This window comes from Stenella coeruleoalba (genome assembly GCF_951394435.1).
Source record: "Stenella coeruleoalba genome assembly, chromosome: 7".
In the NCBI taxonomy this organism is placed as follows: Eukaryota; Metazoa; Chordata; class Mammalia; order Artiodactyla; family Delphinidae; genus Stenella; species Stenella coeruleoalba.
In genome coordinates, this window is record NC_137153.1 from 115,719,007 (window position 1) to 115,744,761 (window position 25,755).

General features: G+C 58.8%; 3 protein-coding genes across 6 annotated transcripts in view; 1 reads left to right on the forward strand and 2 right to left on the reverse strand.

Annotated features, from left to right (window-relative positions):
- PKN3 (protein kinase N3) lies at positions 1-11,496 on the forward strand. The gene is given in 24 exon segments (XM_079926726.1): positions 1-577; positions 579-671; positions 673-678; positions 2,514-2,754; positions 2,957-3,102; positions 3,747-3,858; positions 3,932-4,059; positions 4,265-4,448; positions 5,872-6,018; positions 6,102-6,211; positions 6,321-6,464; positions 6,881-6,956; positions 7,040-7,208; positions 7,389-7,491; positions 7,603-7,670; positions 7,999-8,062; positions 8,210-8,301; positions 8,861-9,037; positions 9,728-9,790; positions 9,931-10,007; positions 10,447-10,589; positions 10,678-10,785; positions 11,090-11,170; positions 11,281-11,496. Coding segments are annotated over 24 exon segments (2,835 nt in total). The 5' UTR covers positions 1-487; the 3' UTR covers positions 11,494-11,496.
- A 553-nt stretch (positions 11,497-12,049) lies between these two features.
- Positions 12,050-15,048, reverse strand: ZDHHC12 (zDHHC palmitoyltransferase 12; the record flags this gene model as incomplete). Of its 3 annotated transcripts, none has more annotated exons than XM_079926723.1 (5): positions 14,939-15,048; positions 13,338-13,474; positions 12,897-12,974; positions 12,565-12,731; positions 12,050-12,368 (listed from the first exon to the last, which is right to left on the reverse strand). In XM_079926723.1, the coding sequence occupies exons 1-5, from the start codon at positions 15,036-15,038 to the stop codon at positions 12,050-12,052; spliced, it is 801 nt and encodes a 266-aa protein (XP_079782849.1). In that variant the 5' UTR covers positions 15,039-15,048. The 3 variants fall into 3 exon arrangements, with proteins under 3 accessions (XP_079782849.1, XP_079782850.1, XP_079782851.1); XM_079926724.1 differs by having other exon boundaries at positions 13,338-13,502; positions 14,939-15,022; XM_079926725.1 differs by having other exon boundaries at positions 12,054-12,368; positions 12,543-12,731.
- Positions 15,049-17,368: 2,320 nt separating this feature from the next.
- Positions 17,369-25,755, reverse strand: part of ZER1 (zyg-11 related cell cycle regulator) — a 29,575-nt gene continuing 21,188 nt past the window's right edge. For both annotated transcript variants that reach the window (XM_079926527.1, XM_079926526.1), the window contains exons 10-16: positions 25,364-25,405; positions 25,078-25,197; positions 24,300-24,415; positions 23,764-23,952; positions 22,565-22,662; positions 21,765-21,867; positions 17,369-19,339 (exon numbers count right to left, since the gene is read on the reverse strand). In XM_079926527.1, the coding sequence (XP_079782653.1) occupies positions 19,282-19,339; positions 21,765-21,867; positions 22,565-22,662; positions 23,764-23,952; positions 24,300-24,415; positions 25,078-25,197; positions 25,364-25,405 (726 nt within the window). In that variant the 3' untranslated portion in view covers positions 17,369-19,281. The remainder of the gene's footprint in view (positions 19,340-21,764; positions 21,868-22,564; positions 22,663-23,763; positions 23,953-24,299; positions 24,416-25,077; positions 25,198-25,363; positions 25,406-25,755) is intronic.

Genomic DNA, 25,755 nt, shown 5'->3' on the forward strand with positions numbered 1-25,755 from the left:
CGGGGTTCCGAGGAAGAGGCTGATCCGGCCCAGAGAGGACAGACCACACAGGCATTGCCCCGCGGCCGGCAGGCGGCGCTGTCCCCACCCGGGCCCGCCCCTCTGGGCGCGCGACCCGGCAGCTGGAGAACTCCGGCCCGGGAAATGTCCTTTTCTGCCCTTGTATCGCGGGGCGGGGGTCAGTGTCTCAAGGAGCGGGAACCGCGGCCTCAGATGAGGGGCGCTGGGCTCCAAATCCCTCGGAACATCGGATCCGGGGGAGGCGCCGGGGCCTCTGGGTCAGGAGCCGGGCTCGATCCCTCGCGGCCGAGAGGCGGCGCTGATCCCAGGTCCCGCGAGGGCCAGCGGACCTCGGGAGGGGGCGCCCGATCCCGCGACTCCGGCGCCGCTTCCCGGGAAGTTTCAAGTTTGAAAGCCCTGGCGGAGGGGCCCGGGCTTCCGGAACCGGAGTGGTCGAGAGGAGGGGCCGAGCTGCCCGAGCGGCGCCATGGAAGAGGGGGCGCCGCAGCAGGTGAACGGCGCCCGGGGGGGACGGGCCTCGGGCGCGGGCCGGGGGGTAGGGGGAGGCTCATTCACCGCCCCGGGCTCCGGCCGCGTCCCCAGCCCCTCCCCGTGTCCCTTCCCAGCCCTTGCCCTGCGCCCCCCTACACCTTCGCAGGGCAGACCTGAGCATTGGGGGTAAGTCGTTCCTGCCTCCTGGAAACGTCCCCAAATCACCTCCAAGTGAATCAGAGCCTCCAGTCAGGCCTAACCATGAGCACGTCTGAGTCCGCAGTCAGGGCCACCAGGGTGGGCCCCAAAGTTTCCTAAAATCTGTTCTTCCAGGTAACACTCTAAGGCCGATGTGCATCCGCTGCGAAAGCAAAGGGGGGCCGTGCAGGCACCTAGGGACGGGTCCTGGGAGGGGAGAAGAATGTGTGCGGCAGGCGGAGGGTGCCACTCCCACGCGGTCGTGGGGTCCTTCCCAGAGCACACAGGCAGGCGGCGAGTGGGGACCCCAGAGGAAGGGGCCTACCCAATTCCCGGGGGAACCCTCGGGTACACAGGGTTCCAGACCAAATGGCGAGGGGGCGGGGTTCTTGCCGGAGTTGGCAATAGGTTCGCGTGGGACCGAGGCTGTGTGTCTTATTGGGGTGTGTGGGGAGAGGTGGGATACTAGCCCAGAGCAAATGGGTGTGGGGACGTTTGTGTACAAGATAGCGCCCCAGCCGCGGAGTCGAAAGGGAGAGGTGTGTGCGCACTTGGCAGGATTCCAGCCCAGAGCAGGCAGGACCATGGGCTCTGGTCAAGGGTGAAGTGTTGTCCACAAGACTCCTAGAGTGCCCCCACCCCTTGGGCAACTTTCAGGGCTGCGTCTGTGCCCTCCCTCCCCCTTCCTCCGGAGGTCCCTCTGCCTGTTCCAGCCGTGGCTTGTACATATTTTCCGATTTCCTGTTAACCTCCGCCCAGCAGCGGCAGCTGGGTGACTCAGGACCCCGGTGCCGGGCCCCCAGCTCCGTGGGATCTTTGTTTGCTCAGGCCTTTGGCTCTGGCCTCTGGCCTAGGGCCCTCAAAGGATTTCCTGAGCCCCGCCCCTGCCCTCTGACAGACGGGCCAGAGGGCCAGCGGAGGCCTGGGGTGGGGGTCCCCAAGGCTCCACTGGGCTCGGGAGATGGAGAGCCGAGAGGTAAGGTGAGGGCTCTGAGGCAGTCCTGGGTTGGGGGCATCATGGGTTACCCTGGGCTGAGGTCAGCAGCAGCACCCGTTGGTTTGAAATGGCCTCTGGGAAGGAGCTTTTCCTCTTTCTTGCTCTCGCTTGGGGTGAAGCAGTGAGAGAGCCTTCTAATTCCTCCCAGGAGCTGAGCCGGGAGTGGGCCCTGGAGACCTCCTCAACCCCTCTGTGCCTCTGCTTTGCCAGCTGGGGTGTCGGAAGATCAGGGGAACAGCCCTAGCTTCCACTCAGGCCACAGGCTTCCCTGTCTGCGTGACCTTGGTGGTGGCGGGGGGGCCCTTCTCAGTGCCAAGCCTCTTTTCTGGTCCCCAGACCTTAGCCTGGATCCCAGACTGAGAGCAGCCCGATGTAAGCATGACCGGCAGGGAGAGGCTGGGGCCCAAGAGATGACGGTGCATCTCCTTCCCTGTGTTGTGGCCTTGGGCAAATTACTTAACCTCTCTGTGTCTCAGTTTCCTCATCTATAAAATGGGGATAATAACTACACCTACCTCATGGGGTTGCTGTCAGGATCAACAAGTTAATGTCTGCACAGTTCTTAGAACAGAACACCATGTAAACATCAACAATTTTTTCCCCCTTACTCTTCTCTCTGATGGCACAGGACAGGAGCATGGGCTGGATAAATAGCCTTGGGGTTTCCATCTGGCTTAGGGATGCTAGCTCTAAGCTCATAGATGCTTCCCAAACCATGTGTGTCAGTCCTGGGTGCTGACTGCGCCTGCCTCCCTTCCCCTCCGCCTGTGATGAGCTGAGGCTGTGGAGGTGGGGACTGAGGGGACTAAGGCCTCTGCCTTTCCAGCCTGGGGCGGGCCAGTGGCCCCCAGGGGATGAGAAAGAGGCGATCCGCCGGGCCATCCAGAAGGAGCTGAAAATCAAGGAGGGTGTGGAGAACCTGCGGCGGGTAGCCACCGACCGCCGCCACCTGGGCCACGTGCAGCAGCTGCTGCGGTCCTCCAACCGCCGCCTGGAGCAGCTGCACGGGGAGCTGCGGGAGCTGCATGCCCGCATCCTGCTGCCTGGCCCCGGGCCTGGCCCGGCTGGTGAGTGAGGAATCTGAGCAGGCCCCTCGGGACAGCAGGCGGCAGGCTGACCCAGCTCCTTGGCCTTGGCCCTGGCCCTGACCTCTCTTAGAGCCTCCTCTTGTAGCCCCTGCCCGGGAGGGGCGGGGAGGAGAGAGCTAGGCCATGAGGGGCTCTCGGCTCTGGGGGAGGGGTTCATGAGCCCCACGCTCTTTGCACACAGAACCTGCGGCCTCAGGCCCTCGTCCGCTGGCAGAGCAACCAAGGGCCCGACACCTGGAGGCTCTACAGAGGCAGCTGCAGGTAGAGCTGAAGGTCAAGCAGGGAGCCGAGAATATGACCCACACGTATGCCAGTGGCACTCCCAAGGTAAGGCCCCTGGGATCTGAGGGGAAGAGATTTGGCTCTCTGATTATTAGAGAAGATGGTGATCCAGACCCTATTCTTTTTTTTTTTTTTTGAATTTTTGAATTTTTTTTATACAGCAGTTTCTTATTAGTTATCTATTTTATACATATTAGTGTATATATGTCAATCCCAATCTCCCACTTCATCCCACTACCAGCCCCTATTCTGATAGGGAAATGCAACCCGGCCATTGACCCTGTAAGAGAGACAGTCTCACCCTTAGTCTGACGGGGGAGGCAGAACCCCAAATCTCAGCTTGGTGGGAAAGGCATGGCTCGAACCCCTTGTCTAACAGAGAAGGCAAAACACGTCTAATGGGGAATCTCAGCCCAACTCCCAACCTGTCCCAACCCCCAGCATGATGTGGAGGCTCGCCCTGATCTAATAAGGGAGGCTTGACCTTAGCGCTCCCTTGTCTAGTCTGATGGGGGACGTCTGCTCCAGACCTAGTCTAAAAAGGGAGGCTTGGCTGTAGTATCTGGCCTACCGAGAGAGGCTTAGCTTCAATTCTGGACAGATAGGGGAGGCTTGCTCCAGTCCCTGGTCTGACCAGGGAGGTTCCGGCCTTGTCCTGGCCTCAGGGGGCATATGTTACAACCCCACAGGAGAGGAAGCTTCTGGCAGCCGCCCAGCAGATGCTACAGGACAGCCAGCTGAAGGTGGCCCTGCTACGAATGAAGATCAGCAGCCTGGAGGCCAGCGGGTCCCCTGAGCCAGGTGAGGCCTTGAGAAGTGTGGATGGGCAGAGCGGAGCCGGGCATGGGCCTGAGGGCTGACCCCCTCCTCCCAGGACCGGAGCTGCTGGTGGAGGAGCTGCGGCACCGGCTACGCATCGAGGCTGCCGTGGCCGAGGGCGCCAAGAACGTGGTGAAGCTGCTCGGTAGCCGGCGAACGCAGGACCGCAAGGTGCTAGCCGAGGTCAGATCATGGTCCCCACCCACTGCTGCTCCTCTCTGAGTGGTACCACCCTCTGCAGTGGCGGGAGACACCGCTGGACTGGCTGTGAGGGGTGGCAATGAGGAAACAGGAGGCACATTCTTGTCTAGACCTCAGCCAGGGTGTCTCCAGGTGGCCTGAGCGGCTGCCCCCGCCGTTACCCCATGGCCCTGTATCCCTTCTGCAGGCTCAGGCCCAGCTCCAGGAGTCCTCCCAGAAACTGGACCTCCTGCGGCTGGCCTTGGAGCAGCTGCTGGAGGGACTGCCTCCTGCACACCCTCTGCGTGGCAGAGTGGCCCGGGAGCTGCGGACTGCTGTGTCTGGGAACCCCCAGCCTTCAGGGACACTCGTGAAGCCCACCGCCATGACAGGTACCCGGGAGTCCCTCCTACTTCAGAGCTCTCCTTCCCTTCCAGGGAGGAGCCTGAAACACAGTGGGGAAGAATCTTGGAGACTTCCAATCCTGGCCTCACCATCCCCTAGCTGTGTGACCTTGTGCAACTGACATCCCCTCTCCAGACCTCGGTTTTCCACTCTGTCAAATGGGGGTGATAACAGCACCTATTTCATAGGGTTGCTGCGAAAATTCAGTGAGTTGTTGCGTGTGAAGTGCTCAGCACCGTGCAGGCACAGAGATCGCTCAGTCGGTGAAGCTATTATTTAAGTGAGGAACCATGAGAGTGCTCAAAGTGCCAGTGTTAGGGAGCTCATAGCCCTGGAGGCCTTGATACCCAGTCCCGGGCAGTTTGGGCTGTTGGAAAGTTCTTCTTTATCCCAAGCTGGATCTGCCTCCAAATAATCTAACAGTGTCAACTCTGGAAGCCCTGAACTTCCCACCTGGGACATGGTGCCAACTAGAGAGCCCAGCCCCTGCCAACACAGAGCTGATGCAGGGTAGACGGGCCCCATCCCACTGTGAGCAGAGCTGAGAAGGGGAAGTACAGCGGCTGGATGGGCCCCCTCACCTGGCCCCTGGGGAATCAAGGAATGCTTCCTGGAGGGGGTGGTGTCTGAGCTTGGCCTCGAAGGGCTTATGTGAGTTAGCCAAGTAGACAAGTTGGGGAAGGTGGGGGTAAGGGCTTGTTAAATGGCCTAAAATTCAGGTACTTGGGGCCACCCCACATCCTGTCTTCTGGCTGAATACCCGTATTCCTCCAATCGTTCTTCCACCCTGGCACTGCCTTGTTTTATGAGGTCTCTCAGAGTGTAAACCCCAGGCCCAGACTCCCTAAATGGTGCTCTTAGGCCCAGTGTATGTCCTCAAGGGCGGCCAGAGTCCCACTGCTTCCTCTGCCCTTTGAGGGACACGTCTCTAATGACCCTAAAATGAATCTGCTTGGTTGGCAAAACACGCTTGTGCCCATTGCAGGAGGTAGGGCTGAGCTGGCGCTGCTTTCCGCTGTGCAGATGGGGAGACGGGCCCGGGGAAGCGGTGGGACAGGTCCGCCAGCCAGGCCTCCTGCTCTTCCCTGGACTCTCATCCCTGCCGTGGCGCTGTTCCTAGGCCCTGAGCCCTGAGCAGTGTGTCGCCACGCGCTGCGGTCCCGTGCAACCCGGCTGAGGTCTGAGTCTCACTCCTCTGCCTGTGTGTCCCTGCTTCTTCCAACACGTAGAGAGTGTGCAGGAGGGGAGGACCAGTTGGCCGGCCCCAAGAGTGGCAGGTGGCTGCCGAGGCCTAATGTGGGCAAGGTCTGTGTTTAGCTATACCTCCAGGAGAAGGTAGCATTCCTGGGGTCCCAGGGGTCCATTGGAGGACGGCACCTGATAACGGCCCCCCACCATGCTCCCTGGCAGGGACGCTGCAGGTCCACCTCCTGGGCTGTGAGCAGCTGCTGACAGCTGTGCCTGGACGTTCCCCCGTGGCCGCGCTGGCCGGGACCCCCTCCCAGGGCTGGCTTTGGAGCAGGGCCAAGCAGCAGCGTGGTGGAGGCGAGCTGGCCAGTGAGTAGGGGGCACGGGAAGCTGGGGAACAGCGAGGGACCCCTGCTCCCGGCCTGCCCTGAGCCCTGGCTCTGGCCCCACAGGTGAGGTGTTGGCCGTGCTGAAGGTGGACAATCGCATTGTGGGCCAGACGGCCTGGGGGCCTGTGGCCAAGCAGTCCTGGGACCAGACCTTTGTCGTCCCCCTGGAGCGGGTGAGGCTGCCTTGTGTGGACAGGGGTGACCGTGGGCCGTGGGGTGGAAGGCCGGCCAGGTAGTGGCTCGTGCCGTGCTCCACCCCTCAACCTGGCCTTCCCACTGCAGGCCCGAGAGCTGGAGATTGGGGTGCACTGGCGGGACTGGCGGCAGCTGTGTGGCGTGGCCTTCCTGAGGCTGGAGGACTTCCTGGACAATGCCTGTCACCAGCTCTCCCTCAGCCTGGTGCCGCAGGGGCTGCTCTTTGTCCAGGTGCCCACTGGCCCCTGCCCTCTGACCTCGTGGGCCCCTGGCTCCGTTAGAGCAAAGAAGGGCCTTTGAGCCTGTGCTCTGCACCCACACGTAGGAGTGGAAATTGAGGCCCAGAGGGAGGAGATCTAGAGGAAGGAAGGATTCCCAGCCCCTCTCTGAGGACTTCATGGGAGCCTAGCGGCCTGCATCCTTGTCCTGTCTGCCCTGCCGCGTGTGTGACCCTGGACCACCTCTCTTCTCCGGGCCTTGGTTTCCCCACTGGTCCCAATGAGGATGTTGAATCCACCTCTCTGAGTCCTTCTGGCTCTTGTGTCTGTTGACATGGGCTCAGGCTGGGAGCCTGGAGGCTGAGGAGGTGCCCGTGGCAGGTGGGGTGGGAGGGGACTGGTCTTCAGCCCTGCCCCCTGTCCCTGCAGGTGACCTTCTGTGACCCTGTCATTGAGAGAAGGCCCCGGCTGCAGAGGCAGAAGCGCATTTTCTCAAAACGCAGAGGTGTGGAGTGGAGAAGGCTGGCTAGTAGGGAGCAGGGCTGGGACCCTTAGGAGACCCCGGGACTGAGCCCCCTTTTGCCCCAGGTCAGGACTTCCTGAGGGCTTCCCAGATGAACCTCAGCATGGCGGCCTGGGGGCGCTTGGTCATGAGCCTACTGCCCCCCTGCAGCTCTCCAAGCACCATCAGCCCCCCGAAAGGGTGCTCCCAGACCCCAGCCACACCCCGGGGGGCCGCCGACCCTGCCTCGCCCAGGTGAGGAGCCTCGCCCCAGGCTGCCTGCTTCTCTGTGGAGTCACCTCACTCCAGATGCAGACAGTGCCTGTCCCCGTTGCTCGCCCTCTGACCCGTCTCTCTGTCTCACGTGGCTGTGGGCCCACCCCCCCCGCATTCCATCCGCCTGTGCCCGGTCGTGTGTCTGCTTCCTCCCCACAGTAATTTCCCGCCCCAGAAGACCCCCTTGCGAGAAGAGATCCAATCCCCACCCAAGCCGCCGCGCCTCTGCCTGCCCCAGGAGCCGACCCCCGAGGAGATGCCGGTGAGCGGTGGCAGGGCTGGTCATGCTGGGGACTGTCTGGGTGGGGACGGCAGGGCTGGGGGGAAGAAGGAGAGGAAGCCCCCTCTGCCCTGAGCCCCTCTGCCCTCACAGAGCACCAAACGCCCCCACATGGAGCCCAGGACTCGACTCGAGCCGTCTCTGCCAGCCTCAGCCACCAGGTACCCCTGGCAGGCTCACCTTGGCGTTTGAGAGAGACATCTGTCCACTCACTTGGGTGTTTGCATGTCAGGCGTTCTCACGTCGCCCCGAGCTCTTGGCTTGCTCTCAGGTTCTCACTTGCGGAGCCCACGTTACTGAGCTCCACCTGCATGCCAGACCCCAGGAAATGGCAGTCCTAGGAGCTCCCACCCGGCCTCTCCAGCCCCTGCCCCTCTTGCCTCACAGGTGGGGACAGCCCAGGACCAGGCGTGGAGGGAGGGTTTGGAGCGGCCCTTGGCGAAGCCCCAGCCCTTGTCCCAGGGGCTTCCTGTACCCTCTCTCTTGCAGGAAACCCCCCCGGCTTCAGGACTTCCGCTGCTTGGCCGTGCTGGGCCGGGGCCACTTCGGGAAGGTAGTGGGCTCATGAGGTGCAGTGGAGGGGGGTGGGCAGGCCCCGACACACGCTAGCTAGGGGGACTCTGGGGTCTGTGGGGCAGTGGGTGGGGGAAGTAGACTCCTGTACTGCCCACCTGGAGCCCAGTCTCTCTCTGGTCCCCAGGTCCTCCTGGTCCAGTTCAAGGGGACAGGTCAATACTATGCCATCAAAGCGCTGAAGAAGCAAGAGGTGCTGAGCCGGGACGAGATAGAGAGGTGTGTGCTGAGGCCAGGGGGTTCCCGGCATCCGGGCACGTGGAGGGTACCCAGGATGGCAGGCCTGGGCTGGTGGCCCCGGAAGGCAGCTGAATGCTACTGGGCCTTGTAAGAGGTGACCCTGTGGGGCCAGCCAGGCCTGGGCTCTCTTTTTAGCAACTGCAGTTGTTAACTGTGTGCCCTTGGGCAGGTCCCCTCGTTCATGCACCTCAGTTTCCTCATCTGTGAAATGGGAACAGGGTGGTTGTACAGGTTCAAGACCTATGTGAGGGACTTCCCTGGTGGTCCAGTGGTTAAGACTCTGCGCTTCCACTGCAGGGGGTGCTGGTTCCATCCCTGGTCGGGGAACTGAGATCCCGCCTGCCACACAGCGTGGCCAAAAAAAAAGACCTATGCGAGCTCCGGATACATGTGAACCATCACTCTAGCTGCCTGGCACTTTGACTTAAGAGCCAGTGACCCAGGGGTGTTGTGTGGGTGACAGGGCATAGTCAGGGGAGGTTTTCATTCCCTTTTGGGTTCCCTCCTTCCCTCTAAAACCCACACCCTCCTCTTGCAGCCTGTACTGCGAGAAGCGAATCCTGGAGGCCGTGGGCCGCATGGGGCACCCCTTCCTACTCTCCCTCCTTGCCTGCTTCCACACCTCCAGCCACGCCTGCTTCGTGACTGAGTTTGTGCCCGGTGGCGACCTCATGATGCAGATCCATGAGGACGTCTTCCCTGAGCCCCAGGCCCGGTGGGTTCCCATCTCTCCTGTACGCCTCTTCCAGCAAGCCTTCCCTGCTTCCCTGTACCTGGCAACGCGTTCATCCTGCTTCCTCCAGGGTGCCCATCAGCAGAAGAGCATGGAGTCAGGGAGGCCTTGGTTCAGATCCTGGTTATCAACCCTCATAGCGTTTGTGACCTCAGACCTCAGTTTATATAGCTGTGAATTGGGCTAACGATAACTATTTCATAGGCTTGTTGCATGGATGAACATAACATTTAGAAATTGCTGAGCACAGGGACTGGTGAGCAGTAAGTAACCAACAGCTGGTGGTGGTATTTCTTGCCCAGCAGAGTGTGGGCTCTGGAGCCCGGATTCACATATCTGCTCAGCCACTAGCTGTGCGACCCTGGCTGGGAGTCTGAGATCCTCATTTGAAACATAGGCGTGACGGGTGTCCACAGCAGGCTGCTGGGAGGATGCCAGGGTCGGCGTGAGGATACTCGGTGTCATCCCTGGCACAATCTCAGAGCCCAGGAAGGGCAGGCTGTTATCTGGAGGAGCTCCACCCCTGCTACACATGAGGCTACTGCCAGTCTCTCACCCCCACATGACTCTGGCAGGGATATCTGGGGTCCCCAGGCCATGGCCATCCTGGTGCCTCCCTGCCCTGTCCCCCACAGTCCTGGGCCTGAACTACCCCCTGCCCCAACCCTCCAGGTTCTATCTGGCCTGTGTGGTCCTGGGGCTGCAGTTCTTACATGAGCAGAAGATCATTTACAGGTAACTTGCCCCCGAGATGCTGGGGGAGTGGGCGAGGGGGCAGATGCTACCCTCCTCCTGGGCTGCTCTAGGGTGGGGCCGCTGTTCCCTGGGCCTCAGTGCTTCTTAGCCCCTTCGATCTGCCCCGCCTTTGCCCTCAGAGACCTTAAGTTGGATAATCTTCTGCTGGATGCCCAGGGTTTCCTGAAGATTGCAGACTTTGGGCTCTGTAAGGAAGGTGGGTGCCTCCCGTCCAGGATCCCGTCTTTCAGTCGTGCTCACTCAGCCCAGGCCAGCAGGGTGGTGGGCAAGTGGCAGCTCCCAGGAAATCTGCCTCCCAGCTCTCATTCCAGGGACTAGCTGGACACATTGGCTCGTCCTTCCCAGCCCTAAAAGCTCTAAAAGAGCCCCTTGCCCTTGGCCAGAGGGAGTTCCTGGGCCGGGAGAGGGCACTGGGTTCTGCTTTCTGCGTGACCCTGGCACACGAGCTTGTCTGAGACTCAGATTCCTCATCAATCCGGTGGCATTAAAACCGTTCCCACCTCCGAGGGTGTGGGGCAGGGCTCGGCACAGGTTCAGACATGGGGTCATAAGGAGGGTGGGTGCTTGATTCTGACAGCGAGAGGTTCTTGTGGGTAACACACCACGCTGGCATCAGTGTGGATGTCGGTTTGCAGGGATCGGCTTTGGGGACCGGACGAGCACCTTCTGTGGCACCCCGGAGTTCCTGGCCCCTGAGGTGCTGACCCAGGAGGCCTATACGCGGGCTGTGGACTGGTGGGGGCTGGGCGTGCTGCTCTACGAGATGCTGGTGGGCGAGGTGAGCGCTGGACGGGGTGCTGGTGGGGCCTCCAGGTCGGGTGGGGGTGGGGGTGGCCCACGTACCCTGCTGAGCCCCATCCCTGCAGTGCCCGTTTCCAGGGGACACCGAGGAGGAGGTGTTTGACTGCATCGTCAATGCAGAAGCCCCATACCCGCGCTTTCTGTCGGTGCAAGGGCTTGAGCTCATTCAGAAGGTAATCGCAGGGACTTCCCCGGTGGTCCAGTGGTTAAGACTCTGCACTTCCACTGCAGGGGGCGCGGGTTCGATCCCTGGTCGGGGAAACTAAAATCCCGCAAGCTGCGTGGCGCGTCCCCCAAAAAACAAAACAAAACAAACTCTTTAAAAAAAAAAAAAAAAGAAGGTAATCACCTCAGGGTCCAGGGCTGGGCCGACAGCTGCTCCTGGCTCAGGGATCCCTACCCGAGAGGCTGGAGAGGGGGAGGCGGGCAGTGCCTGGGGCCCGAACACCCTGAATGAGCACCTGTCCTGTCCCCCAGCTCCTCCAGAAGTGCCCCGAGAAGCGCCTGGGGGCAGGGGAGCGGGATGCTGAGGAGATCAAGACACAGCCTTTCTTCAGGGTGAGTGGCCAGGGCCGCAGTGGTCCAGGAGCCTGGCACAGTGGGAGGCATCGAGGGCCCGCGGGGCTGCCGCTCCCGTCGTCTGAGGCACCTCTAACCCTTGCCCCCAGACCACCGACTGGCAGGCCCTGCTCGCCCGAGCCGTCCGGCCCCCATTTGTGCCCACCCTCTGCGGCCCCACAGACCTGCGCTACTTCGAGGGCGAGTTCACGGGGCTGCCGCCTGCCCTGACGCCGCCTGATGCCCGCAGCCCCCTCACCGCCCGCCAACAGGCTGCCTTCCGGGACTTCGACTTTGTGTCCCAGCGATTCCTGGAGCCCTGAGGGCCTCCCGGGCTCTCTACCCCCTGCCCCCCCGACGGTTGGAGCCTCTGCTTGCCCGCCTTTCTGCCCGCCTGGGCGCCCCGGTATTGATGAGCCCTTGGGACTCAAGGTGGCCGCCACGGGCTGCTGTCGTGGGCTTTGCTCAGTCACCGGGCAAAGTGCTGCCTCCCCTCCCTTCTCCCGACCACCTCTCCCCTGCCCGTTGCAAGACCTGGACCCGAAAGGGAGGCACAGCGGGGAGCAGTTTGGTTTGTTATTTTGAATACTTGACTTGCTTTATGGATTATTACATTTATAAAACTGTGCACTGGAGGCAGCCTGGCTTGGGGTGGGGAGGGTGGAAGTCTCCATAACCCAGGTCCTTGGTGCCCGAGCCCCCCATGGGTCCTCTTCCTCCTCTTCTGCCTTTGAGGCAGGGTTCTGTCCTTCAGCTCCACCCTGAGGCCTGGGAGGAGTGGGCAGCAGTGAGGAGGTCCAGGCCCTTGGAGCGCTGATGCCCCCGGGTGCGGCCCCTCTGGTTTTCAGGCACAAGACGGTGGCCCGGCCTCTAGCAACCCTAAACATCCTGGCTGCTGCCTTCCTCGTCCTCAGCCCAGAGTGTCTCCCAGGACCCCGAGGGCCATCCACAGAAGAAGTGGGCCAGGTTGCGGGTCAGGCCGCGGTCGAAGGGGTTGCCGGGGCGCTGGCGGAGGTAGGCGATACGGTGTGAGGAGATGAACTCCCAGGTGGTGGTGTTGCTGGCCACCAGGTAGAGGTGCGAGGCCAAGAGCAGGCTGGCCACTAGGGAGAAGAGTGACAGCAGCAGGAAGGTGGCAAACAGGAGCCCGCTGGACCGCAGCCAGAGCCCCCAAGGCCGGAAGAAGCGGAGGCCAGACCTGCGGGGAAGGAGGGGGACAGGGACCCAGAGCTGGCGGGTGTGTGGTTGGCAGCTTTGCCCCAGGGACCCCAGGTGGGCCGGCCATTTGGGAGAGGGTCCGAGGCCCCTGAAGAGGGAGCCTGGCTCTCTCCACACCTGGTGGGTGCCTGCTGCCTGCCCCCCACCCACCCACCCGGGGCGCTGGGGGAACCCACCATGCCAGGTACAGGCCCCACAGAAGCACCACCAGCTGCAGTGCCAGGTAGGCCACGAACACTGGGTGATTGCGCTCCCCCACGCAGTTCTCCATCCAGGGACAGTGGTGGTCATATCGGCGGACACAACGACGGCACTCACGGCAGTGACGGGCCCGCAGGGGTTGCTGTGGGCACACAGGGAGTCAGGCCTCAACACTGGCTCCCTTCTGGACCCAACAATGTGGGCGGGAGGTCAGGGCTGACATCTGGGAGGCCTTCCTGGAGGAGGGATGAGGCCAAGGAGTCTCAATCTTGCCCGACCCTCCCACGGAGGTCCCTGCATCACCCACCAGCACCGTGCAGTATCTGCAGCGCCGCAGGGGGATGGCCTGAGGAACCATGGCTGTCTGCTCTTCCTGGGCCTCCTCCTGAAAATGGGGGGACACAGTATGAGATGGGGTTCCCTTGGGAGGCAGAGGGCACTGGTGGGTAGCTCCCTTGGGGGCCAGCTTAACTCTGGGTGTGCACGTTTGGGGATCCATCCCCTGTGTAATGGAGGTGGTAGAGTGGGGGCAGAGTGCCCTGGATGGCGAGGCTGTGTGACCTTTGCCAGTTACTTCCCCTATCTGGGTCTTGGCAATTTCCTCATTGTAGGATGGGGCTCTAGGTCTGGCAAGACGATTCCCTGGGATTCCCTAGGAAAGCCCTCAGCACAGGGTCTAGCATGAGATTGTTACTGGGGCCTTGAGTTCCCTGTTGCGGGGGAGGAGATGTTTGGGAGCCCTGGTTACCTGGGGCTGGGGCAGGACATTCACGTATCCCGGGTCCATGAGTGACACAGCCAGGTAAAGCAGCAGGGAGCCCAGTACCAAGAGCAGGAAGGTGAGGGGCACGAGCAGCTCCCCCTGCTCTTCCCACTGCCGCAGCGCTGGAGAGGCCAGAGGGGGAGAGTGAGGCTGCGGCGACAGAATAGGAGGGTGCAGGTGAGGGGTGCAGCTGGAGGGGGGAAGTGTGTCCCTGGCTGAGGGAAGGCCTGGAGTTGGAGTTTGATGAATGGTCAGGTGTGGCCACTGCATAGGGTGCAGGAGGGAGAAGTTCACGTTCAGCAAAAAAAAAAAAGCAGTTCATCTACACGCTCTCTGGAGCGCAATAGAGAACCATGGAAGGTTATAGGGTCGGGTATGTTTCTGAAAGCCCTCTTACTGCTAGAGAAAAGATGGATCAGAGGGGAGGCTTATCTGGGACACGGAGCGGAGCGTGTCTGGACAAGGGCAGTGGCAGGAAGGGTGGAGAAGAGGGGATGGACAGCGGGGTAAGGAGGCTGATGGGGCCAGACTTGGCTGGATGTGGGGGAGAGGGAGGAGGGGTCTGGCTCTGAGATGCGGAGAAGCTGGCCAGGTCCAAGATGCCCAAGAGACAGAGGAGGGCAGGGTCGGCAGGCTGGCTGGGATGCTGCAGAGGGACAACAGGGGAGCCCAGGCAAGGAAGGGTCCAGCCCATGGAGGTGACTGAAGGATTTTGGGAGGCGGGGGGCTGAAGAGCGAGGGGCAGGAGACGGCCAGACAGCCGAGTGTGGCCAACTCTGGTGCCCCTTGACTGTAAAAGGGAGCGGAGAAGGAAGGGGGGGTGGCACTGAGGGGGGGTTCTTTCTGATGGGGAGACTGAGCAGGTTTTTAGGCTAAGGGGCAGAGGCAGTGGAGGAGACTTGAGGTCTTGGGAGGAAAGTGAGAACGCCCCCGGTCCGGGGTTTTATGCTGGAGCAAGGAGGGATGATGTGTGGGGGCTGTGATGGTGGTAGTGAGGGAGGGTGAAAACTTGTGCTGGAGGTGGCCACAGAGGTGGCCTGTGGTGGGTAAAGAGGAGGAAGGGTGGAAGGGGGTTGATGGGATGAATGAATGCTACCAGGGCGAGAATCAAGGATGAGGACGTGAGGGACAGGCTGCTCCCCTATGCGGTGTTCTCTTGCCTGAGGCTGGGGAGCCTGGACTTGGGCAGCTAGTGGCCACAGGGCTGGGCGGGACGCCAGTCCTTCATCTAGTTGATCCTCGGAATCTTGGGAGTCAATTCCTGGGAAGGGTCGGGCGGGTCCCAGGATCAGGGGAGAAGGGGGCTCGAGTCGGTCGTCGGATCTGGGGCACCGGGTGGGTCCTGGGACAGACAGGGTATCTGGCAGGGATCAGGAAGATTCTGGAATTAATTAGAGATCAACTGGGTATTAGGCAGAAAGCAGGTGGCTCTTGGAATGAGAGATGGGGAGGGGGCCTCAGGATGTGGAGGAGATTGGGTGAATCCCAGGATCTCTTGGGCTTCGGCAAGGGACTCAGTGAGACCCAAACATCTAGGGAATCATGCGGGATCGGGGGGGTCCAGGGTCGCGCGGGGTCCGGCTCACCGGTATCATGCAGGAAGAGCACCAGCGTGATCCCCCAGGTCAGGACGGTGTGCCCGGTCCGCACCAGGACCCCAGGCCTGAGCAGCGCCCACGGCGCCATCGCCTCTGCCCGGGGCCCCACCCGGAAGAAGCGCTCAGAGGGGCGGGCCCTCCGAGGGAGAGGACCCACCGCCACCCGGGGATTGGAGGAGACAGGCTGTGGGCGGGGCCGACTTGGGTGACGGAGACTGCCTATTGGACGGTAGCTGCGGCCGAGTAGGCCCTCGAGCCCACAGGTGCCTGAAGAGGCTGAGGGCGGGGCCGGCGCGCGCGCAGCCGGTAACGCCCCCAACCCCACGCCCCACCAGCCAGGTAACTTTCGAAAGCCGGGGAGCCGTCGGGAGCCTCGACCCAGCCCCACTGGGATTCCACCACCAGCCCCAGGGCCACAGCCTAACGCATGCGTACAGCTTCCTGGACGCTTCAAAGACCCAGGTGTTGTGACTTCAGGTTGCAGAATTGTGCGCGGTTCGGAGATGTGACGCCTGAGCCCTCGAGAGGGGCAGGACTCGCCCAAGGTTGCGCCGTGGTGATACCCTTACCTCCTATTCATTTTCAGATATTGCAGATGGGATGAGAGCAGAGTGGAGGTACGTGGTGCAGATTCTGGCTATGAGGGGCCCAACTTGGGTCAGAGTCAGAAATCCCAGCACTGCCTCTTCCTACCTGTATGAGTTTGGGCAAGTTACTGAACCACTGCGAGCTCTGTTTTCTGTCTGTGTAATGGAGATGATAATAGTACCCCCCTGCTGAGGTGGTTGGAGGACTCAATAATGGAAATAAGAGTGTCTAGCACAGGACTGTCTTGTCTCCCCGGCTCTAAGCCAGCACCTACACCCTTCAGCCTTGCCCAACCCAGGGCTTCAGGCCAGGGAAGTCCCAGTGCAGCTTTGGTTTGTATAGAGGTGACTGGGTATTTTAAAGGGAGAATGAGGGAGTTGAGATGGGGAAGGGTAGGGGCTTGAAGAGACTCAGAGCAGTGAAAAATTACAAACAGTGGGTCAGGGTAAGTGCTGATTAGGCCAGCTGTGTCTGCTATCTGGCAATAATTGAAGTTCAGCTTCTATCCTCCCACAGAGACTGGGAGACAGAGGCCTGATCCTTCCTGATGATTACATTTTAAAGGGATGGCTATCAGGTCCTTGAGAAAGACACTCCTGAGTTGTAGGAGGTACAAATACACCTCAGAGGGACAGAGAAAGCATTCACAATTGTAAGCCCTTTTTAGTAAATGCTCTAAGAAAGGGTGGTCAGGGTGTTGGTTAAAAACAGTAAATTCTTTTGGCAGCCTGGAGCTTTCTCAGGCAGGCACTTTAAGAGGGGGCTAGGGTCATCCTAGGGATGTGACCTGGAGCTGTTAGAAGCTATGTTAGTGTTTAAGTCTTTTAATGTCAGAGGTGGGAGTGAACGAAATCACTTGCGCTGAAGTCTGTAGTTGTTTGTGTTTTTTTGCGGTATGCGGGCCTCTCACTGTTGTGGCCTCTCCCGTTGCAGAGCACAGGCTCCGGATGCGCAGGCTCAGCGGCCATGGCTCACGGGCCCAGCCGCTCCGCGGCATGTGGGATCCTCCCGGACCGGGGCACGAACCCATGTCCCCTGCATCGGCAGGCGGACTCTCAACCACTGCGCCACCAGGGAAGCCCTGAAGTCTGTAGTTTTTATAGGCCAAGGTTGTGGCCTAGTGGAGAAGAGGGCTTGGAGCCTGGCTACAGTTTGGCCTAGGAGAGGGCCTTTGTCACTGGGCACTGGGGACACACCACCTGGCACGTTTGGGAATGGTTCCACTTGATCTGGGACCAGCACCTAGACTGTTCTTTGGGGAAGAGCTCTCCCTCATTGGGTGCAGCCTCAGTAGTACTTCAGGGGCACGGAAGTCACTGCTGATATTTACACTGGGACAACAGGTGTAAACCAGGACCATCCTGGGCCAAAGCTGAGTCATCTCAGGATTTGGCCCCGGCTCCTTCATCCCCTCCTGCTGGCGCCCTCGCCCTCCACTCTGCTGCAGCCACGTGGGTGGCTTCGTGGTTCTCCCTGTGAGGTCTTCTCCTGGCAGGGCCCTCTGCCCAGGACACTCTTTCCCTGGACCCCTACAGCCAGGCCTGGCAGCCCGGTCTTTCTGCTGGATTCAGCTCGCATGTCTCCGCTTGTGAGAAGCCTCCCCTGCCCAGGATACCACACTGTCCCTTATCTGCACGTATGCTCTTCCGTCTCCCTAAGGGGCTGTGGCCCAGCTAACTCCAGCCTCTGCTGCACACTCCCACCGGCCCACAGGAGGGACCTGCTCTGTGCTCCCTTCTCCCTGCTCCTCACACACTGGGTCATAATCTTGTATTTAACATTTGTCTCTACCATCAGACAGCCATTCTGGGCGGGGGCCCTGTTGGTCTGTTGCCAGCTGTACCCTCAGTGTCTGGGCACAGGGGTGTGGAGAGGCTGCAAAGGAAAAACAGGTGCTCCAGCCCGATCTGCCACCTGTCCCCAGTCTGCAGTTGACCCTCTGGGCTGGGCACACAAACTGACCCAACGCAACCTCACTCAAGGCCCACTGCCTGAGCCAGCCCAGGGCCCTCTCCAGACCCCATCCCTTCCACAAAAAAAGACACTCTGCTCCACTTTGCACAAAAATGTATTTCTGTGACATCCCGAAGTACAGACATTTACCCAGGCCCCAGGTGGTAATGCAATGCAATGTGAGCTCTGCCCGGGGCCTGGCTCAGGCCACGTGAGCATGGAAGGGAGGGGCAGATGTGGCCCATCTGCTAAGCTGAGGGACACAGGGCAGGTGGCCCTTCCCACGGCTGGGAGCGAAAGACCCCAGGGGAGAAAGGCCAGGTGCCTCTCCCCTGGGCTGCTCATCCAGACCGCTCTGTCTGCAGGCAGAAACACCAGGAGAATCCAAAAACAGGCCCAGGGAAGGAGGAGGGAAGAAAAGCCACCCCTCAAGGGCCACCTGCAGAGTCAGCTCTGCTCCCCAGCCCCTTGTTCCAGAGGGGCCTCCTCACCGCCGTCTGTGCCATGAGAAGCAATTCGGAGTGACATCAAGGGAGGACCACAAGATATTTCAAGATACGTTTGTGTCTCACACTTCTCTGAAACAACAGCACGGAAGTTTCCGAGGGAAAGCCTGGGGTCAGTATGGGAGGGGCGCGGGAAGGGCCCCGGAGGGCCGGGCAGGGCCGCTGCAGGATGTGCCAAATGCTGGTCTGGAGGTGTCTGCCTGTTGCCACCGGGAAAGGGTGGCTTGGGGACCTCCTGCCTGTGAGAGAGGTGTGGGGTCCTCTGGGCAGCGGGGCAGGCAGGGGCGAGTGAGGCAGGCTCAGTTCTGCTGGTGGGGTGCCTGGGCACCATGGGTGCTGCGGGCAGATGAGGGGTAGGGGGTGAGGGGAAAAAGCCCCTGGCCCCAGGAGGTGCTGGCTTCCAGGGTGGGGGGCAGGTTCTGGATATGTTTGGCAGAAGGGGCAGTGGAATCTGCCTGAATTCTGACCAGCCCTGGGCTGGGGCCTTCGACAGCCTGGGACCTGGTGGGAGACTAGGAGGCAGCCTCCATAGCAGCGTGGCCTCAGGCAGGCCTGGCCAGAGGGCAGCAGAGCCACTGTGAGCTCCACTCCTCGAGGGCCCTCTGGGGCTGGGACTGCCTGGACCTAGGCAGGTACAGCTTACTTGCTCGCCCCAGAGGCCCACAGCCGAGAGCACCAAGGCATTTGGGAGACCCAGTGGGGTTAGTTGTAATCTCCAAACCCCATCAGCTGCACCCAGGAACCTAGAGGGCGTTCTCAGGCTTTGGTGGGTGGGTTAGGGTGCTGGAGTGGGCTATCGAAAGCCCACTGCCTCTCCTAACAGGAAGGGAGGCCAAGGTCAGAGGTTACAGGGCGAGGGCTGGACACTCACAATGTTACGGGCATTTAGTCTGGCAGGGGTAGGAGTGAGTGTGGCAGCGATGAAGGCTTTGAGTTGGGGCTTGAGAATGGCCAAGGAAGCTGCGAGGACTCAGGGAGTGTTTCTTTTGTTTTTGTACAGAAATCATACACACAAAACTTCACACTTCCTAACCAAAAAAAAATAATATATATATATAATATATATATATAAAATATATATATATATAATATATATATATATTATATATATATATATATATCTCACTAATGTTAAGGAAAAGCGTCGGTTGTGCAAAAGTCCCCCTGTGTCCCTTCATCCAGTTGGGAGGCTCCCCGGGTGGGGATCTGCCAGCTGGGCTGCTTGAGAGTGCTTCCTCCCAGCCTCGTGGTCCAGAGCAGTGGCGGCCGTGGGGGCAGAGGCCTCTATCTGGATGTGTCCATGTTCTCCTCTTTAAAGTTACTGCAGTGCTCAATCACCTTGCTGGAGACAATGAGAGAAAGAGGATTGGAGGGTGGGCTGGGGTTGGGGTGGGCCCAGCCCCTCCCAGCTGATCAGGCTGCGGGATTTGTTAGCCAACGGTAACCATGATGTTGACGCTGAATGAGATGAAGTGTACAAAGTGGTGGGCAGAGTGGCCAGCATGTGCGGGGTACCCAGGAAATGGTACTCGTGGCCACGAATGCCATCAGCCCCGCGCGCTCCCCTCCTACTTCCCCAGGCCCCCTTTCCACCTCTCAGTGCCTGGGCATCTGTGGTTAGGGGCGTCCCTGAATCAGCTCAGGCCTAACCTCCAAAACCTTCTGGTCTCTTTCAGCAACATCTTCCTTCTTCACCTTTTCCCTGTACACCCAGGCCTTTTTCTTCCCCAAAGTCTACTGGTGGTCCCCAAACTGGCTGCACATCAGATTCACCCAGAGATCCTGCTCCAGCAGCAGGTCCGGGTAGGGCTAGGGCAGCTGTGCTTGCACAAGTACAAGGGCCCGACACCCTGCAGCGGCCAAGTCCCCGTGCAGCGTTTGGGAGTCACCCCTCATGCTCAGATCTCGAGTCTGTCTCTCACTCTAGTCTGGCCCTTGGGAACCGCCATCAGGTGTCACCCTGAACCCTGCACGGCCTTCCCGTTCACACTAAGCCTCTGGGTTGGTGGCGTGTGTGTGTGTGTGTGTGTGTGTGTGTGTGTGTGTGTGTGTGTGTGTGTGTGTGTGTGTGTGTGTGTGTGTGTGTGTTCACGGCAGCCTCCATGTGCTAAAGAGGTGCCTCAATGCCTTTTAGGAAGTAAGGGATGCCTGGGGTGGGACAGGACTGGTGAACAGGCAGAGGGATTTCTCCTAAGCACCCTGCCATCAGGCTGGCCAGCTTGGGTACACACCTCAAGTCTTACAGAGATGTTCAAAGTGACTGGGGTAGGTTACGGGTCAGTCTTACCCAGTGCTTCTCAAACCTCCTGGGAGCCCTGTTGACAATGCACATTCCCAGGCCCACCGGAAAAGAAAATCTAGGTGGAACTGAATGTTTTTAACAAACTTTTTAGGTGATTCTTTAGGGAGATTAAGTTGGAGAACCACTCATTTTACCATTCTCAAACTCAGACCAATCTGTCAATTAAATGTTTAAGCAGTGGGCTTCCCTGGTGGTGCAGTGGTTAGGAATCCGCCTGCCAATGCAGGGGACACAGGTTCGAGCCCCGATCCGGGAAGATCCTACATGCCGCAGAGCAACTAAGCCCGTGCGCCACAACTACTGAGGCTGCGCTCTAGAGCCCACGAGCCACAACTACTGAGCCTGCGAGCCACAACTACTGAAGCCCGCATGCCTAGAGCCCATGCTCCGCAACAAGAGAAGCCACTGCAATGAGAAGTCCACACACCGCAACGAAGAGTAGCCCCCGCTCGCCACAACTAGAGAAAGCCTGCGCGCAGCAACAAGGACCCAACATAGCCAAAAATAAATAAATTAAAAACAAAAATAACGTTTAAGCAGTGCCTTTTTTTTTTTTTTTTTGCGGTACGCAGGTCTCTCGCTGTTGTGGCCTCTCCCGTTGCGGAGCACAGGCTCCGGAAGCGCAGGCTCAGCGGCCATGGCTCATGGGCCCAGCCGCTCCGCGGCATGTGGGATCTTCCCGGACCGGGGCACGAACCCGTGTCCCCTGCATCGGCAGGCGGACTCTCAACCACTGCGCAACCAGGGAAGCCCAAGCAGTGCCTTTTGCCGACAATAACTGCAGAAACAGCCAGTGAGTAGTTGTCTGGGGAGCCTCTGAGCTCCAGGCCCCTCCCCCACGATACTCTTTATTCTGCGCTGTGTTTAGAACTGGGGTAAACTTAACTCTGTTCTCTTCTAGAATGTATCCCAGGGAAAGCAAGGCCGTTACTGCTGATTGCGACACGTAGCATCTCTGAGGGTCTCTCTTGTGCACTGATGGGTGTGAGATCCCGGTAGATGATATTTTAGACCCGGTAGTGAAAAACGACACAGCAGAGGAAGGCCTTGATGGCCCTGCCGTGTCCGGGACCTTCACATTCAGAAACTCATTTGCATTCTGCCTGATCCCTATGTATTTTACCATACTGTGTCTTCTCTTTAGTTGGAATGTCTTTGGCCAAAAATAATGACAAGTTCTGACCTGACTTGCTAATGCCCAGGGATGAGAGGACGTAAGAAAATAAAGCTTACAGATGAGGGCAATGACGCTCCGCTCAGAGCTTGGTCATCCAGTTTCCGGCCGCACTGTGGCCAAAATGACACTCAGGGAGGCCCCAGCTGGACGTCAGTATGCTGTCCACCTCCTCACTCAGCTCTGAGTTGCCCCTGGGAATTTCAGCCATTCCTAACCACGAGAGGGCTTGGCTGTGTCCCTCGCTCCCCCAAGTCTAGGCTCCAAGCAGAAACACTGCCAGTCTCTCACCGGGCCATTTCCTTGGTCTCTTGCCGCGCGGTTGCCATCTTGATCATGTCCCTCAGGAGGGGCATTCCACCTTCTTTGATCAGCAGGGGGCAGTACTTGTCCGCTGTGGATAGGGACAGACAGCAGGTGATGAGGGTGGGATTTCTATCAGCCTGTTGCTCAGAAACCCACCCTTGCTGCAAGAACTGCCCTCCCAGAAGGCGGGATGAAGACTCGGCCCTGAGTGAGGGCACTGCTGCAACCGGCTAGGAGCCATGTTTGCCCAGCCCTGGGGCCCAAGTTCTGAGGCCACCTGGGGGAAGCAAGGGGTGAACCCCTTGGAAAAGGCTCTTCCCTTCTTTGCCTCACTGTGGCATTTCCCCCCGCCAAATGTCACCCAAACCAGCACCTTCTACTCTGAGAAGTTTTTGTAAAAATAGAGCTTCCTAAGCACTGCCCTTGGCTATCCTGATTCAACAGATCCAGGAACCTGTTTATTTGTACTTTTAACAAAATATTTCCAGCCAGGATGGAACCACCAGGGCTACCTATTGGGTGGCTTCATGGCTCACTCCAACAGAGAACATTCTAGGGCTCGGTATCCAGGGCTATACGCTCCACGGAGAACACGGGCATGTCAATGGCCCTCCAGCAGCTCTATGTCGTAGGAGCTATTTTTATCATCTCCATTTAATGATGAAAGAGCTGAGTTTCAGAGAGATGAAGTAATCCACTCAAAGTCACTCTAGAGGCTTGTCTGAGGGAGTCGGGGCTCAGGGCTCTTCCTCTGTGCTACACTGCCTCTTTGAGTGGGTACTCACGGTAGACAGACACCAGGTTGTACAGGGCCCAGGTGGCCCAATGCTGGCTGACAGGTGAGATGCCCTGGGGAAGGAGGCGAAGAATTGGCTCAAATGACCTATAGGAAGAAAAATCAAGGTCACTTTTTTTTTTTTTTTTGCCACTCCGTGCGGCTTGAGGGATCTCGGTTTCCTGACCAGGGAATGAAGCCAGGACATGGCAGTGAAAGCCTGGAATCCTAACCACTAGGCCACCAGGGAACTCCCTCAAGGTCACTTTTGATGCTGGGCATTGTGGGGGGAGGTGCATTGTCTCTTGTTGGGGGTTTGTCCTCACTGAAGGGTCCCGTGGACAAATGATGAGCAGGCCAGTAGGATGGAGGGGACGGGGGGCACCCGGCCCTTCAGGCTCCACAAAGAGAGCGCCCTGGTGAGAGAGGTCATGAGCACCCTGGGAGGTGGGGGACAAAGGACCCTGGGAAGCAGAAGAGATTGACTGCACTTCCCATAATGGCCTTCTACTACGCATCATCTGGAGTCATGGTCCAAAAGCCTGAAAAATGTATGTGCAACCTCCACCCCCTCCCCAGGCCAGCGATTCCACTTCAGCTCTCCTCTGAAATGACAGTAATTGGAGTGTCAGCAAAGCCACGAGCATGAGCCTGTTCCTCCCAACACGGGTTTTCAACTTCAATGTCCATCAATACAAGATGGCCCAGGTGCACACAGAAAGTGACTCAGTCATAAAACGATGAGGGAGACGCATAGCTGCGGCTGGAAATTCACACACGAGATAGTAAGACTTGATGCCAGCTGGACTGGAGGTAATTAAATCTGTGCATAGAAAACTGCTGGAAAGGGAGACGCCAGAATGTTAGGGGGGAGATGCTCTTTTAGGGAATGAATGGTTTCCGTTTTGTTTCCTGCTGCGTGTCTGTATTTTCTCCTTTTTTTTTTTTCACAACTGGATAGGTATCAAATGTTTGTAAACGACAGGCTTTGGGTACACACAGGTGTCGACGTGAGGAAACAGGCACCAAACTGGAGAGGTGAGATGTGCGCGTTTACATGCTGTGCTCTACGTGGACTACACCTCGGTTAGTAACACCTGACACAGGACTAGGAGGAGGGCAAGTAGCTCGCACCAGACCTTGTTGGGAAGGAGCACCCTGTCCTAGCACTTACCCCACGTCCACGTCCCACGCCTCCCCACTCCGCACCTGTAATTGATATTTCTCCGTGAGTTGATGTCCCAGCTCTGGATGGCTGCCCACATGCGCTCCTCTACCTCCTCCCGCTGGGGTTCACAGATGCCCCAGGCCTCAGGGCCATCAAACATGATGTGGGAGAGGACGCCACAGGCATTGTAGGAAACCTCAATCCCATCAGCCTTGCTCTCCAGCAGGTTGCTGCCAAGAAGAGAGAAGAATGGAGTCCTGATCCCCACGTCCCTCTTCAGATACCAGCTGCTGGACCCCAACTAAAAGACCAGATACCAGAGGTACTATTGATTTCTTTATCACTTATCATTTGTACCCAGATGACTTCTAAAGGGTATATAAGGTCGCTTAAGGTAAGATACAGCTACAACAGGACCATTTATGGAGGGTTGAAAGAATAAGAAACTGCATCATAGAGTGAAGGCGGCATTCCTAACAGAAATCTAGGCTAACAGCAGTTACTGGAACTGAGCACTGACTAGAGCTCTGAGCATCCTGGCAGCCAAGGCAAAAAGGAAAAGAAGAGAAGTACCAACCTGAAGACACTGATGAATTGGGAAGTCATTAGCTGGGGCCGTAGCTCCTTCACCTCTGCCACATTCCCCAAGAGTCCTAGCATATTCCGATGCAGCTCCTGCTTCTCTGGGAACTCCTGGCAAAATGAGAGCCATTGGGGGTCATATCAATGAGTACTTAATTAGTGTCTGATACTGGTAACCTAGAAGCTTTATGAGCATCTGTCTGGCCATTTCAACTAGATAGACAAAGCGGGGGTGGGGGGGGCGGGTGCAATCTGTTGCTCTCCTACCTTCCGGTACACCTAGGACAGTGCTGGGTACACACTACAAGGGATTGAAGTGGTAGAGCTCCCTGCCACAAAATCAAAGGCTGAGTGGAGATCTGACCTATAAAATTATGAATGGGACAAACATGATTCTATTTACCAAAGCTCAAAATATTAGTCTAAGGGAATCCTTTTGGAAACTAGAGCAAGACAATCAAGAATGAGTTTTAGGATGAAGAGACCATCGTACTGGACAGAATTCTGTCTGGCTGATACCTCAGTGGACCCCAGCCAGACCTGGAGAGTCTGAGAAATCGTGCTGAGAAGGACGGGTCTGAGGTCTCCCTTGGAGGGAGGGCTCTAAGGGGGCGCCCAGCCAGGTCATCTGGGTCAGGGAAGACCTCTGGAGCTCCTTCCTGTTGGCAGCAAATCCTGGGCTGGCGGGCCTGTGAGTTGATCCCCAGTGCCCATCCATGGGGGACAGAAGAGCGGCCAAGTGGGAGTAAGGAGGCTTCTGGAGAGGGCGCTACCTTCAGGCAGTCCAGGAAGAGCTTCATGCCGTTGAAGTTAAGGAACATCTCGCAGTTGTCGGGGGTCTCATCCGTGATGTTCCACAGGGCGCTCCAGGAGAACTCCATCACCTGGTCGCACTGCAGCGGGGAGACGGCTCAGCACAGGTTCACCTGGATGGGCCCCCAGGCTCCTGGCACCCGGTGACAGGGTCCCCTGACACAATGTGGACACCCCCCCAGGGGCAAGCCAGTCCCTTCTCAGGCTAGGGGAGGGGCAGGGTGGCTCCATGAAGACTCAACTTACTATCTTGTCCAGCAGCTTCTTCTGAATCAGCTTCAGCATGGTCTGTGGGCAGAGAAGAGAACTTGCCAGGGGGGCCAGGGCTTCAAGAGCTACCATGTCCCCCAAGAACCAAGAGGGAGGGAAGAGTTAGCAATTCTATTCCTGTTAATACATCCCGACGAGACCAAATCTGCCTCTCTATTTGGGAGGCTGTTGGGAGAAGTACCACCCACGGACCTGATACTTGGCATCAGGACGCCTGGGTGCTAGTCCTGGCTCGAGCCTGACCCCACGTGGCTGTGGGCACGGCCCTCCTCCTCTGTGGGTTTCAGCCTCCCCAGTGATAACTGAAAGGAGGAGACTAGATGTGCCTTCCTTTCTTCAGCAAATATTTATTAACTCCCCACTGTGCA